The sequence below is a fragment of the Rhinolophus hipposideros genome, assembly GCF_964194185.1.
Source record: "Rhinolophus hipposideros genome assembly, chromosome: 8".
Taxonomy (NCBI): Eukaryota; Metazoa; Chordata; class Mammalia; order Chiroptera; family Rhinolophidae; genus Rhinolophus; species Rhinolophus hipposideros.
The window spans coordinates 82762939-82776899 of record NC_138054.1 but is presented as its reverse complement, the minus strand read 5'-3'; the positions used below and the strand labels follow the sequence as shown (position 1 = coordinate 82776899).

The 13961-nt window shown below is 51.4% G+C and overlaps 1 protein-coding gene across 5 annotated transcripts in view; it reads right to left on the bottom strand.

Moving 5' to 3' along the window:
• Nucleotides 1-13961, bottom strand: part of CAPZB (capping actin protein of muscle Z-line subunit beta) — a 133179-nt gene that overhangs the window by 15543 nt on the left and 103675 nt on the right. For all 5 annotated transcript variants that reach the window (XR_013993816.1, XM_081056543.1, XM_081056544.1 and 2 more), the window contains exons 5-6: nt 2825-2966; nt 2342-2458 (exon numbers count right to left, since the gene is read on the bottom strand). Coding sequence is in view for 4 of the 5 variants with exons in the window: in XM_081056543.1 (XP_080912669.1) it covers nt 2342-2458; nt 2825-2966 (259 nt within the window). In the remaining variant the exon portion in view is untranslated. The remainder of the gene's footprint in view (nt 1-2341; nt 2459-2824; nt 2967-13961) is intronic.

The following is a 13961-nucleotide window of genomic DNA, read 5'->3' as shown; positions in this document are numbered from 1 at the left end:
GTGTCAGAAGTAAGTTGACACCCTGCTTGTTGGTATGGGGACCACTCCCCTCCTCACCATGGAACTAGGTACAGAACCCAAAAGAGTAGCACTTGTCCAATTTTCATGTGCACATAAATTATATGGAGAATTTTGTTTAATTTAGATCCCGATTTGGTAGGTTTGGGCAGGGCTCAAGATCTCTGCATTTTTGACAAGCTCTTCGGTGATGCTGACACTGGTCCTGGACGAGGCTGCGAGCGGCCAGGCACAGACAGCCCGGAGCTGCAGACCTGAGGCTCTGGGACAGGCGGCCTCCCTGAAGGAGCTGCTCATGACCACAGGGTGGGAAGTGGGCAAAGCAGTACTTCTCACAGCACAAAAGGAGCCTGAGGTACAGACAAGGGGTGAGCCGGGATGAGAGTGAGAAGAAAGAAACCACAGCCAAGCCTGAAGTCACCTGGCCCTGCTAAAGCAGGAAGCCAGCTGGGATACGGCAGGCGGTGTGCTCAGTCGCAGACGGCTCAAAGGGCATTTATTTGAGAATGTAAAGCCCTACTTAGTGGATTTCTAACTGGCTAAACAAGCTCACCCTAAAGAAAAGTACCCTAAGAAAGATGATTATCAGGCCAATGTCTCCCTCTAAGGAAGTCTCTGGTGTCCATGCTGGAGGGCTCTGAACTTGGCCTTGAGCTAATTAATATAAGACCCAGTATCATCTCAGTTAACGTGCAAATAACAAAGCCAGAAGAAATAGCTAACGTGGATGAAATCAAGATTCAATAGAACTCACGGGCAGAGTGGATCAAAAACAAAATGTGAGGACAAATGTAAAATCACACTTAAAAAAAAAAAAAAGACTTACTGCATGAGAACAGAATGGGAAATTCCTGGACTCTCTGTGGTTCATGGAAAAGAGATGGGGGTGAGAACACCAGGGGGTGGCCATTCGCTCGGCTGCATGCGTGTGAGGTGCCAGCCTAAGCAACCCTGGCCACGTTCTGGAGGACAGGTTCTACTCCGGATGTCATTTTTTATGGAGGCTGATGTAAAAGGAACGGGTTGCCTTTCAAAGCAGTGAGCCCCTGGTCAGGTTGGGAATGACCTCTGAACTCTTCCAAAGTCAAGATCCTGTGACTCTAGCAGCCTTTTGACTGCTTTGACCAAATGTACTCATTCTCTCTTTGGAGTGTTGCGAGCTTTGACAAGTAGCCTGCTTGGGCCTACACTGGAGGATTCTGGTGACTGTCACACAGAGCCATCCTTGGAGAGCTGCTATGTGGGGGCCAGAACTGAGCAGAGAGCGGGCTGGTCACAGTACATGTGTGTTACCAGTCAGTACCAGACACGTGCATGAGGAGGCTGGTAAACCCGTTTAGATGCTTAAAGCAGGCGCTCCCTCTCCTGTATCTTTTTAACTTTATTTCAGCCTTTTCTTCCCTTTTTGTGGACCCTGGCTACTGTCCGCCAGCAGCCTGCTGCCATGGCTGTGCCCACCCCACCTACACGGTAACATCTACCAGTTGTCTCCGCAGACAGCACCTTCCCACCGGGGTCTGATGTCTGCTGCTTGCCCACAGCCATCCCTCCCCCTACTGTGAAAAGCAGCCAGACTTTACTCGAGGAAATCAACACCCCCTTTCCATCTACACTGCCACAGGTAGTCACACGAGCCACATCTGGCCAGACTGTTTCCTACCCCCTAGCCTCAGGAAATGATTCTGTGATGGACCAGCAACCCAAATCGGGCCAGTGAGACGTTTCTGGGGTACAGTAAACCTCCTGAAAGAGAAGCTCTGTCCCCAAGACTGCCAGGGCCTACCGTGTGGCAACAGAGACCTGGCGGCATTCTGGGCGTCGCAGACCCAGCCATGCTGAATGAAGCCTGAACGTCTGAGTTCTGTGAGCTGACTCGTTTCCATTTTTGCTTAAGTCAGAGTTTTACTTCTGTCACTTGTAACTGAGTCGTAATACATGATCTGAGTCATAACTGAGAAATGAATTCATTCTAAAATGTTAATCAGCAGTACGTCCTAAACATCACAGGAGCGTTTTAATGTAAACCCCTCGACCCAAAGAGAAAGCCCCCCCTGACTGAACCTCGGGAATCCCCGATAGGCCTGTGGGGAGATCACGTCAGGCAGAGGTGACCCCAGGGACCCTCTGTGGGGACACCTGCTCACCCACCTCCACGTACGGTCAGCGCTGAGGCTGCCCCAGGACCCTCTGTGGGGACATCTGCTCACCCACCTCCACGTACGGTCAGCGCTGAGGCTGCCCCAGGACCTTCTGTGAGGACACCTGCTCACCCACCTCCACATACGGTCAGCGCTGAGGCTGCCCCAGGCACTGGCCCCCCTACCTGTCTGGTGAGGCTGCCCCCGAGGTTCATGGTGCCGGAGCCGGACTTGTTGGTTTGCAGCCACAGCATAACTGTGGAGGTCAGCTTGTAATGGGCGGTGCGGCCACTGGATTTTTCCTGGGGGACGAGACAAGAGAACAGGACCTTGTGTGCAAGCCCAAGCTGAGGAGAGCCTGACGTGGCCCAAGTTCAGGGTCATTCTAACACGTCCCTTCCTAAGACATTACCACAATATTTCCTTTCTTGTAAAATCCCAACTGGTTTTCAAAGGGACTCTACCTGCAATCATGAGTATTTGGTTCTTTGGGGATCTTTACTAATGACTAATGCAATCCTGACATTTTTTAGAAATAAACAGGGGTGGGTTTAGGTGCCACCGTACGTCCCCCTTCAAAAAGCATCTGTTAGAGAACAGGAGCTGCACCGCTGGGTGTGGCCTCTGCTCCAGGAGGCCCTGGGTGGCCCGTGGCCGGGGAGCTGTACCTGCACTTCCACCACGTGGATGGAATCCCAGCAGCCTTTGATCTTCTTTGATCCGTCTCCAGCCTTCTTTATGAGGATCACTCCAGCAAAGCCATGATCCAGGTCCCAGAGGTAGACAGATGACACGCCGCCTTCAAAATACCTGCAGGAAACAGGCCCACGTGCCCATTAGATGTTAAACCTGTCAAATTACGGACCATCAGCCCAGGTCCCAGGGGTTGTCATTAAGCAAAGGTTCACCTAAGTGTCTGGCTGGGATTAAGGACCCCTCCGTGTAATGGTCGCAGGGCTGATGCTTGCATGTTTCATGAACATCCAATGGTCGGGGCTCTGGGTACAGCAACCCCCCCCCCCGGGGGGGAGGTGTTCACATAAAGAACGTGGCTTCAGAGTCCTCAAGATGAGTCTGAGTCTGAGCTCTGCCACGTACTATAGCTTTGTGGTTTTTGGCAAATGTACCAAACTCCTCTGGGCTTCAGGTTCTTCTCAGACAAAGGATGCAGCAAAGTGTGTCAGGTACAGCAGACACTCAGTGGGGGGTCATTACTACTGAGTAACCGTTACTGTCCGATATCCCTAACTTTTGGAATGGCTATTTCACAGGGAAGCTAAAGAAAAAAAACTGAGGAACAAACACTTCCTCACCCAGAACCCTTCAGGCCTGGGCACACCAGGGCTTCTATGGTCTTTCAGAGAAACCTGCTACCACCCTCCTGGCAGGAATGAAGGGCTAAGCGTGGGACGGAGCTTCCTGCTCAGGCCTGAGTCAATATGGGAACATTCCTAATTAACATCAAGTGCAAGAAGAAATGGCCAGAGAAGAAAAAGCAATCAGGTTAGGCTCCCAAATCCAAGAGACCGAAGCCAGCAGCTGTGACAGCGTCAGGACGCTGCGAGTACAGATCTGAGTTGCTCAGAAGGCAAAGGAGGACCATCGGCGGGTATGCAATGCCTCACATTCCGCTGATGACAACTAAAACTGGAACAATCTCGCCAGCACATTCTTTACCAGCACTCCAGTAAGGCACATTCTTTACCAGGAAGTCTGTGGCCTCGCTGACCTCAGATGACCCCTGCTCAAAAGTGTGGCAGGCACTCTAGGACCTATCGGACTGTGACCTCAGGCGTGAACAGCAGGCAGGCAGCACGGTGGTGGGTGATCGTGGGCTTGGGTCAGACAGGCGTGGGTGCCAGCCCCTTCCCTGCCAGTTACCGGCTCTGCTCATGCGTTCCTCCACCTAACAACTATTTATTAAGGGCTACCAGGTACCAACTGTGTAAACTGGGTCTTAGAATCGTTATGAGACAAAAACAACAAAGGAAAGTAGATACCCGACTCAAGATTATCATTAATTTCCCCGCCCCCCTTTCACGTCTCCTGCCCCACTCCGGTTCAAGCCGTTCTTTCTCAGTCTAGTTGTGTAGGACACAGCTCCCTGGCCCACGCTGGTATTATGAGCCTTGTGCTCCCCCCTGGCTGAGGCAGTCGGTCACCAGTCGTTGGTCAGCCGCTCAGCCACAGCAGCTCTCGCCAGCCGCCGGCCACTCACACTGGCCACTGGCAGCCCATGGCCCCTTACAGCAGCCCAGCTCCAGGGAGAGCTGTTGTTCACAATCTTAGCTGTAGAGGGCGCTGCTCACTGGCCCATGTGGGAATCAAACTGGCCCCACTGGGCCATCACCTGGCCGGCCCCCATTAATTTTAGTAACAAAAATAAGTACTAAAAATAAACCCGTCTGTGAATTACTGCTCAAATAAAGGTGTTATATAATAAAAATATAAAATGTTAATATGAAGAGGGTATGGGTGAATAAATACAAGAAGTCTCCGTACTTTTTTTCTGTTTTTGCTAATTTTACTGTAAATCTGAAACTATTTCAAACTAAACTGTGTTTGTGCAAGGGTCAGTGTGTGACAAACACCAGAGTGTAACCAAGGGACAAACAGGCCAAGAAAGTAGCCCTTTCTCACGAATGACAGCCCCTACCCGTGAGCTGTGGAGCAGGCGGCTGTTTCACCCTCTTGCTCTAACCTGCTGCGGGCCTGCGGGACGGCCAAGGGGTCCTTCCCAGGTCTGCGACGCTCGCCCCTCCTGGCCAGGATTCCTCCAGCAGACTGGGGCCAGCCCATTGCTGCCGCCACCACCACATCCTGTCCCCACTGCTCCATTCCTGCACCATCGCTGTGATTAAGCTGTCAAATGAAGTTCACAGCTCGGCCTCCCCTGGCAAGAAGCCTGGGAGGCAGGTGAGGGCAGGACTGCCTAGGACACTGATGCCAGCCCCGATGCCAGCCCTGGGGCTAAATGTCGGTCAGACAATGGAGGGTGGGGAGGTGTTTGGCTCCTGACAAGTCTAACACTGAGAGGGGAAAAGTGTGAGTAAAGGAACAGAAACAATTGAGCCCAGAGCTCACTGCCATTCTATGTGACCTCTAGGACATGAGCCAACTTGGGCTCTCAGGGACCCCACTCAGGAAGATTCTTTCTCTGGTTCCAAATCTCTCTTTTTTTTTTTTTTTTTGAGAGCCCACTGACCCATGTGGGAATCGAACTGGCAGCCTTCGGAGTTAGGAGCATGGAGCTCTAACCGCCTGAGCCACCAGGCCGGCCCCCAAATCTCTTTTCAACGCTGCCCCCCATCCTCCACACCTCCCCCCCCCCGGGACAGGGGAGGGGGCAGGCCCCACGAGTCTCTGGAGGGCCATCCTGGTCTGAATCAGCTCTGCAGGGCGCTGGGCACACACAGGGCTCCCTGGGACGCTCCCAGGACATGTGGGGATGGAGCCGTCACTGCTGGACCAGAGCCCTCGCAGTGCTCAGGGGACTGCGCAGCAGGGGCCCCAGGGGCCTCTCTGGCTCGTTCTCCTGGATTTGGGTGGCCCTCTTGGCTCACAAGTTCACTAGGAGGCACCCCAACACTGCCAAGGGAGGAGAGGAACCGCCCCCAGCAACCTGTGCACCCCCGTCCTCTTGGTGAGTTGTCTGGGTTCTCCCACCTGGTTTTCCCTTTTAGTCTGCTTGTAGGGAGACTAAAAAGGGAGAAAAACAAGTTTAAAAAATGGTGGCTTTTCCTCTGCTGGCAAGATGGATGGGCCAATAATTCCTTCTTTCTGGTGGCCATCTTGGAGTGAAGGCTTGAAGCCCAGGGGGTATTTGCACCCTCCCAGCCTCTGCTGTCCCTGTCACAGGCTTACTGCCCTGTGTGCTGGAGCGCGCGGAGAGCGGACCAGGCCGCCCTGGAAGGGACCCAGGGGAGATCCTGGGGGTTTAACAGCCCTGTCGACACCACTCGGCGATCCGTTCAAAAGCGCCAAGAGGCCTGCAGTTGATCCCCGCCCCGTCCCATCCCTTAGATTTGTTTCTTTCCAGAAAAATTAAAGCAGCGGCATGAATGTTTTATAAGGTGGAAGTGGCCGTTTCCACGCCAACGTCCCACCCATGGCCCGGCTCCCACACTGGCAGCTTCTCCCTGGCTTGCTCAGCTTCCCTGGGGGGCCACACTGACCAGACCCAGAGTTTCAAAATGCTGGAGACAAAAGAGGTAAAAATGTAACCTCCATTCCGACCTCTGTGTGGGTTACTAGTCCCCCAAATTAAAAAAATTATTGCAAGAACATTATATAAAAAGGAAATTTAAAAATTAGCCCACAGTACCATATATCAACTTATCCCATAAATCTGATTTTTTCCAAATTCCCGTGCAGTCTTTGTCCAGATGCGTAATTTTTATATAACTATAAGCACAGCAAGGGTACTGCGTTGCGTTAGGCTTTTCTCACTTGGCGCACATTCACTAGCACTTTTCCATGGAGCCACGTGATCTACGTAATTGTTTTTAATAGCTGAGATCGTGTTCCACGGGGAGTAGCCTCGTGTACAGTCCATTTGACTTTTAATAAAGAAATGACGGCCTCACTGTGACTGTTCCCTCTTCCAGGCGGGCGCTCCTCGCCGAGGTGAGGCGGACGTGCTGCCTCGGCAGGTAGGGAGGGCCCCAGCCCCACAACAATTCAAGAACGGACTTGCATTCCATCCACCGACAGGGATCTCCAGGCACTTGAGAGGCTGCAAGTCTCAACCCGAGGTTCCAAGACAAAGGGAGCAGAGGACTACGTGATCAGAAACGGCTGTTTTGGAATCACCCAGAAGGAGCAGCCTGTCCGACAAGTGCTGTCAGGACCGCTGCGTGCACGGTCGGTGGCGAAGGTGACTGCGGGGCATACAGACAGCCCCCCATTACATGGTTTACGGCTCTGCTCTGCGCGTGAAGCATTAATTAAAGAGGGACCTCAACAAGTTTTTGAAAATTTCTTCTTACCTACTGTACTTTGATCATAATGACACGAAACAGGAAAAAAAATAATTTTTATGTGGTTCACATTTATGAGTTTTTACATAAAGGCTTTTGTGGGTATTTTAAGAATGTGCTAAAATGTTGTCTGAAACCACATAAAGCCATCTGAGGAGTCGCCCGCCAGAACTAACAGCACACACATGGAAGCACTTTAACTGGCCTTTGTATATTTAATGAGTCAAATAGTATTAATATTGTTTAAATGCTAACATGCTATTTCAATAAGGTGGCTCTACCATCGCCAGCAACTTGCTCTCGGGCCTTGCACGTCAATGCGAATGAATGATCAAATGAGGCCCAGCCCTGAGCTCTGTCCCTGCTCCATCATTTCAAAATCCTCCGCTCTCTGGGGAGGGAGGCAGGCAGGCTCAGCTGACTTGGGCTCAAGAGGGGAGGCCCTCTTCTTACAGTGAGGTATCTCTGGTCAACTGGCAGCTCGGAGGACATCTTTAAAACGTGGAGGCCTGAAGTGGCAAGCACGGGCTTTTCTTAGGCCTGAAATCCATGCATGTGAAGAGGGTGAAGGACCAGTTAGCCAGACGACACAGGGACAACCTGCAGGGAGACTGTGGAGAAGCTACCTTAGAAAGTCTTGAACCATGAAGCAGTGGGGCCTCTGAAAGCTCCAGAAACATCAGGAGTAGGGGAGAGGACAGATCAACCTAGGAACTGGAGTAAAACTCTCTGCTGGGGTCCACCGGAGAATAAAGCTTCTACAACATTGGTGAAGTCCAAGACTTTCCCGGTAAACACTAACATTTTCTACAGCAAATGGAACTGCAGAGCATTCTGACAGTTGGGACTAAGAAGATGGGGACACTCTGGGTTGGCTCCATAAGTCCCGCCATTTGAAAAATAGGGCATTGATTACAACAGGCAGAAACAGGGTTCATAAACTCCAAAAGATCGCGTTACCGGGGACACCTCTCTGCGGGATGAGCCAGGAGCAAAAGGCAAGACCCTCAGGTGGGGCTATTAGTATCAGCTGTCAATTACAACTACGCATCTGGTTGAGTTTGTTCTCCATCATTGGTTACACCCCTGAACTCTCTTCTCCAAGTTCCATGTCGTTTTCCCCTGGAAATCACTCTTCCACTTGAATCACGTGTACAGATCCTATGTCCATAACTCTTCAACCACAGGACTTCTGGGGGGAAGGAGGAAAAAAGGGGACAACATAATACTTCACACTCAAAATGACCTACTTCACAAAAGAAAGAAGAAAAGATAATATTTCGACTTCCAAAGCTTTATGGAGTGTTTGAAGCAGAGGAATGTAAGGAGACCTAGGATGGAAACTTGTTTCGGGAACCGGAGCTGTAGCTACGAATTAGCCAATTCCCGGTCTTGGCTAACACAGGGCTGCAAATGTAAAAGGAAAGATGGGCTGGAATGGACTTTGAAGTTGGCCTTTAGTCCTTCTTTTCAAATCGCCTCTTGGGAGAATAGCCGGATTTGTGCTTCTAATACAGAGGCCCCCAACAGGTAATGAGTCACAGGCCATGACTCTCCACAAAAGAACCAGAGCCTGGACAGACCTGCCGGGAGCAGGCCTTTCTTGGGTTCACCCAGACCTGGTCTTTTAGCCACAGATGGCGGGGCGCCGTCACAGGGCGGGGCCGCCTTCAAAGGACTTGGACAGCTAGCAATGCAATGACGTCTGCAATGCAGAGGTACAGACAGTCACCCCCAAACTCAGACAAGCCAGGGAGCATTGCAAGGCAAGCTCCCTAGGTGCTGGAGTATGAGGGGGCTTTCTTCTGCAGTCGCTTCATTAAATAAAACTGAGAGGAAGGAAAGGAGTATTTATCTGGCACCAATGTGGTGCCAAAGACTGCTTTCCCATTTGTCAAATGAAAGCTGGGTCAGCGGCTCACGAGGGTCTCTCCCAGCTATGACTGTCAAGAATTTGGTGGCTGCACTGGGACCTGTGTGAGGTAGACTGAGCAACAGCACAGATACCTAACAGCTTAATCAAGTTGGGTCAAAACTCTGCTTACATGCCTCCTATGACAGGGAACTCATTACATTCCCAAGGCAAACATTTCTGCTTCGAACAATTCAAACAGCTGAGTGAAAATTTCTACCTACTGCAGTAGGGAACCACACAAAACAAGAACTTCATGCCCTTTCCTCATGTAGTCCTTTTAAATATTTAATGATGGCTTACGTAAACCCCAAGATTTCCTTTTTTCTGGCCTTCTTGTCATCATACTATTCTTCCTAAGACATGATTTTAAGTCCCCATACCTTGGTTATGGTCCTCTATAAGGGCATGAGAACAGAAGTACGCGTGACTGTGTGTGAACCAATGGGGGAGCAGAGAGCAGCATGTCTCTCGGAATAGAGGCTACGGCTACTTCTCCATCAAGGAACGCGACAGCGAGTTTGCTTTCTTGGCAATCACACGGCTCTCATATTGACATTTATACTGAGCTTGCAGTCGTCTCAAATGAAATTATGTTTTCTTAGGTGTTGTTACGAAAGTGTCTCCCACATCCTATACTTTTAAGAGCTTGGTATCCTGGACCCATGACTATCACTTTCCACTCAAATCTGTTTTATTTAGTTCTCACAGACATGGCTTCACCATTTCAATCTATCTTTTGTGTGGTCCAAACATAAGAATTCCAAGACTCTCTAGAAAGAATACTGTACGCTGAAGTGAGGCTTCTGTGGGGAAACTTACAGTCAACCTGGAAGGTCTGTACCCTTCTTTCAGGTTGGGGCAGCAGTACAAAGGTGGGAAATGCCCATGGCCTCAATTCTGACTGGAAGTGAAGGGACCTGCTGGGGTGTGTGAAGGGGAAAGAGAAGGGAATATACGAGGGGCGCTTGGGTGAAACGCCAGATGAAGAGTTCTGACTGAAAATTTAAATCAGTGCAATGAAAACACTTGGGATCCTTGTATTATCTAGTGCCAAGCTGCCCTTACGAAGTCCAAAGCTGAGATGCCATGAGATCCTTACTTCCCCTACTCTGTGTCCTTCTGCCACGTATATGTCTGTTCTGCAGCTCAGATCTCACTAAACTGTAGCAGCAAGAGCTGTGATACATGGTGATGAGGGACACTTGACTGTAACAAGTATTTGGTCACAGCAATGATGACAAGGTCATGTGGTCCCTCGATCAAACACAAAATCCCACGCTTGATGACTGATTTAATGGCAAAGACAGGGAGATTAAAAACAACCCTGAGGCAGAGCCCTCCCATCAGTGGCTGAGGCGCTGTCTCCAAATGTACCTTTTTGCTTCCTCCCCTCCTAGAAATGAAAAGGAAATCCTCAGCTACTAGCAGTAGTTTGTTTTTCTGGTCATCCTTAACATCCTTCCACCATAAAAAGGCACCTGGTACCCACAGGTGGGAACAATTCAATTCCACCCCAGGAAAACAGAAAACTCTCCAATTTGCTTGGAAAGGCATCTAAAACCTGGCTTCCTTTCTTGCAGTGGAGACCAGCATTCCTTTTTATTGGCTCCAAACTGGTCACTGTCGAGAAGCTAAGAGTGTTCTCGGTCCAACAGAAGGATGTGGGTGCTGCCCGATGGGCACAGTTTCTGGAAAGTCCACAGACAGCTGCAGAAGGCAGGCTGACAGCCACAGCCGAGGGAATAGGAAGTGTGGGCTCTGCCCCACGCTGGTGTACCCGCCTCCCTGCAGGCGCCTCTGTAAAACCACCTCATGGATGCAGCAGGAAGAGCACAGGGAGCAGTGGCTCGGAAGTCCTTGCTAGGGAGCCCAGCGCACAGCAGGCATGTGACCACTGGTGGCTTGTTTTCACAAGGGTCTTCCTTTCTGGGCTGAGAGGGGCAGATCGTCTCCCTTCTTCCTCTAACCCTGATGTGTTCTGAACTGTCCACAAAGCACAGTCCCATACCCACAGCCCAGGGGGCGGGGGTGAGGGCCAGCTCCGCACAACATGGAGAAAGATCGATGCCCGGCCAGCCCAGATCTGCCGCTAAAACCCCATCGCCCTTGTTTGTGTGTTGAGACCAGCTGTTTTCACCACAATTTGTGGACCGTGTCCCAGAGTCTGCCCATGGACATAGGACAGGTATTCTGCAGAAATGCCTCTCAGGACACACAGGTGCAACAAGCCCCTGAGCACACATGCCGATGGGCTTAGGCATGTGCGACTTGAATGCCAGTCGCACTTAGAAGTGCACATCTGGACTGCGGCTACAGCATTTTACGGCCTCTCTTTACAAGGCTTTTATTTTTTTTTTACTTGAAGAGAAATAATGAAGGCCTCTCTGGAAACAATGGTGCCGCTGCAGGGGCCGCCGATCTGGCTCTGGGGTCTGACCAGACCGTCTGCGCGTGGCACCACCGTGACCTTCTTGTGCCTCTCCGACTACCTGTGGAAACACCGCGGCACCACGGAGCCCACCTCATGAGAATGTCAAGGCCTTCTGGAATTTCGAAGCCATCACTATCATCCAGGAGCTGTCGTTTTTGAGAAGCCATCCTGGGTCAGGGGCTTTGCATGCATTATTTTACAGTTAAGAAACCGGAAAGCCAGAGAGAGAGAAAGGGATGCACCCAAGTCACACAGCTGAGAAGTGGGGAACTAGGGTTTAGACCTGGGGTGGGGCTGGCCCACAAGGCCCTGTTCGGCCTGTGAGGTTGAATTCAGGTGAGTTAAACACACACACACACAATTAGGCCCCTGTACACAATGCTGCCTCAAGGGAAAGGAGAACATCAGAGAAGGAAAGAAGGGGTGCACTGAGTGGCCAGGAATCTGGGGCATGCCACTGAGCACCCTGTGTCGGGAATTCTGGAAAGGAGGGCTCCTCCACCTCAGGGAAGCAGGTAGGGCCTGCTGACGGAACCTTTGGAAGACCACCCATCCCTGACCCTGCCACAAAGCAGCTTCCCAAAAAGATGGACGTGCCAGCAGCCTGGGAAGCAGCCAGGGAGCACTGGGCCTCTAGCAGGAGCTTGACCACCAGAGGGCGCTGGTCCTCGCTTCTAGGTGGTGCCCTCGCCCCAACACGTGGAACTGCACGACCCAAAGCGTGACTGCCACATGCTTACAGGAACCCAAGAATTCTGGAGGAAACTGAGTCCCTGATGCTGACTCGGGGATCGTGTTGGTAAACAAACTTGTTTTCCGCACAGCCCTGCTTTCCATTTGACTTCCTTTTAGCAGATATAATCTGACAGCGTGAGCCAAGGCCCCGAGACCCTGGCCTGTAGCCTCAGGACGCCACGGGAGGACGGCCTGCAGTGGGTGCTCCCTCACTGGCCTCCAGGCTGGGGCAACATGCAGGCTTGGCTAGACTCACTCTTTAGGGGCTCTAGAATCTAGCAGACGCCTTTGATTAAGAACAGTGGTCACAAGAGGGCTGAAACTCATACTCGGAGAGCAGGAAGTAGACTCAACTCAACTCCCCAGAAGGTGGTCAGGGCTTCTGTCAACCCGTCTCCCTATTCCATTCAAACGACACAACTGAGGTGGACTTGGGTTTCCCCAATAACTGCTTCCAGCACTTTCACACACACGAGCCCAAGGCTGTGGCAAGCCGGAGTCCCACAGCCGGCGGGGCGGGATTCTCAGAGGCCCTCTGTATGCCTGGCTGAAGATACACATAATATATGGGAAAGCTCAAATACTAATTATACGCCGACAAGCTGAGAGCCAGACAGCGCTTCCGTCTTCACCCCACTGTCTCTGGAGCACAAGATGTGCAGCAACTGGTACTTGTCCCAGGGTCCTTCTGGAGACCTTTAAATCTGGGAAGATGCCCCACACCTCTGGGCAAGGGCAACAAGGTTTCTGCACGTGAGCCACTGAGACCTATCTGAAGGGGCAGGGAGCGAGGATGGTTGTGCCAAACCAGATGGCCCAGGGCTCATCCAGCTCCAGAACTTCCCCTGAACAGTTCTCCCATTACCTCATGCTGACTCTGCTCAGTGCTCTCACCCATGTCCCAGTGGGGTTCTGATGCTAGACACTAAAAGTAAGTTGGCCTGGCTGTTTCTGGCTGTGGGAAGCACTGGGTAACAGATCTCACTTAGCCAGACTGGGGAGAGTAGTTAAGACTCAGTAGGCAGACTGAGAGAAGTCTGGGTCAGGATCCTTCCACTCCCAGCCTCTCCTACCTAGCCTCCAAACTGCTCATGCAGGAATTTCTTAAGATGCACGTCCCAGCTCTGCTGTGTGTCCCAGGACCCTGCACACCCTTCCCGATGCACCGAGAATAACACACAAAGCCCATGCCTGACAAGGGTCTCAGTACCTCCCCTCCTCGCCCACGTCCTGCTCCGGCCTTCACTCAGTGACCACACAACGCCGGAAGCACCTCAGGACTTTGCCCAAGAGAATCCCACTGCTCAAAGCATGGCCCTGACCCCCACACCCCCAAGTTACACGGCCAAGCCCAGGTTCACGAGGGGACTCAGGACTCAGCACTGAGTTGAGCTCCTGGCCAAGAGTTATTCCAGTGAAAGGGGATAGGACAGGAGCAGCCAAAGGAAAAGGCACATGAGGGGTAGGGGTGTGTGGGAAGTCCCAAAGAAACCAGATGCATGCTTCCAAGAGCTGGTGACTTCTCCCTCAGTGCTCAGAACATGGCAGGTTCTCAGTAAACATGCGTGAAATGATCATAAGTTTTCTCTCTCCCGTCACCACAGACGGGAACTGCTTCACTCCATTTTCAAGACAGACTGTGTTTCCCCGAAAGTAAGACCTAGCCGGACCATCAGCTCTAATGTGTCTTTTGGAGCAAACATTAATATAAGACTCAGTATTTTATATTACTATAAGACCCGGTT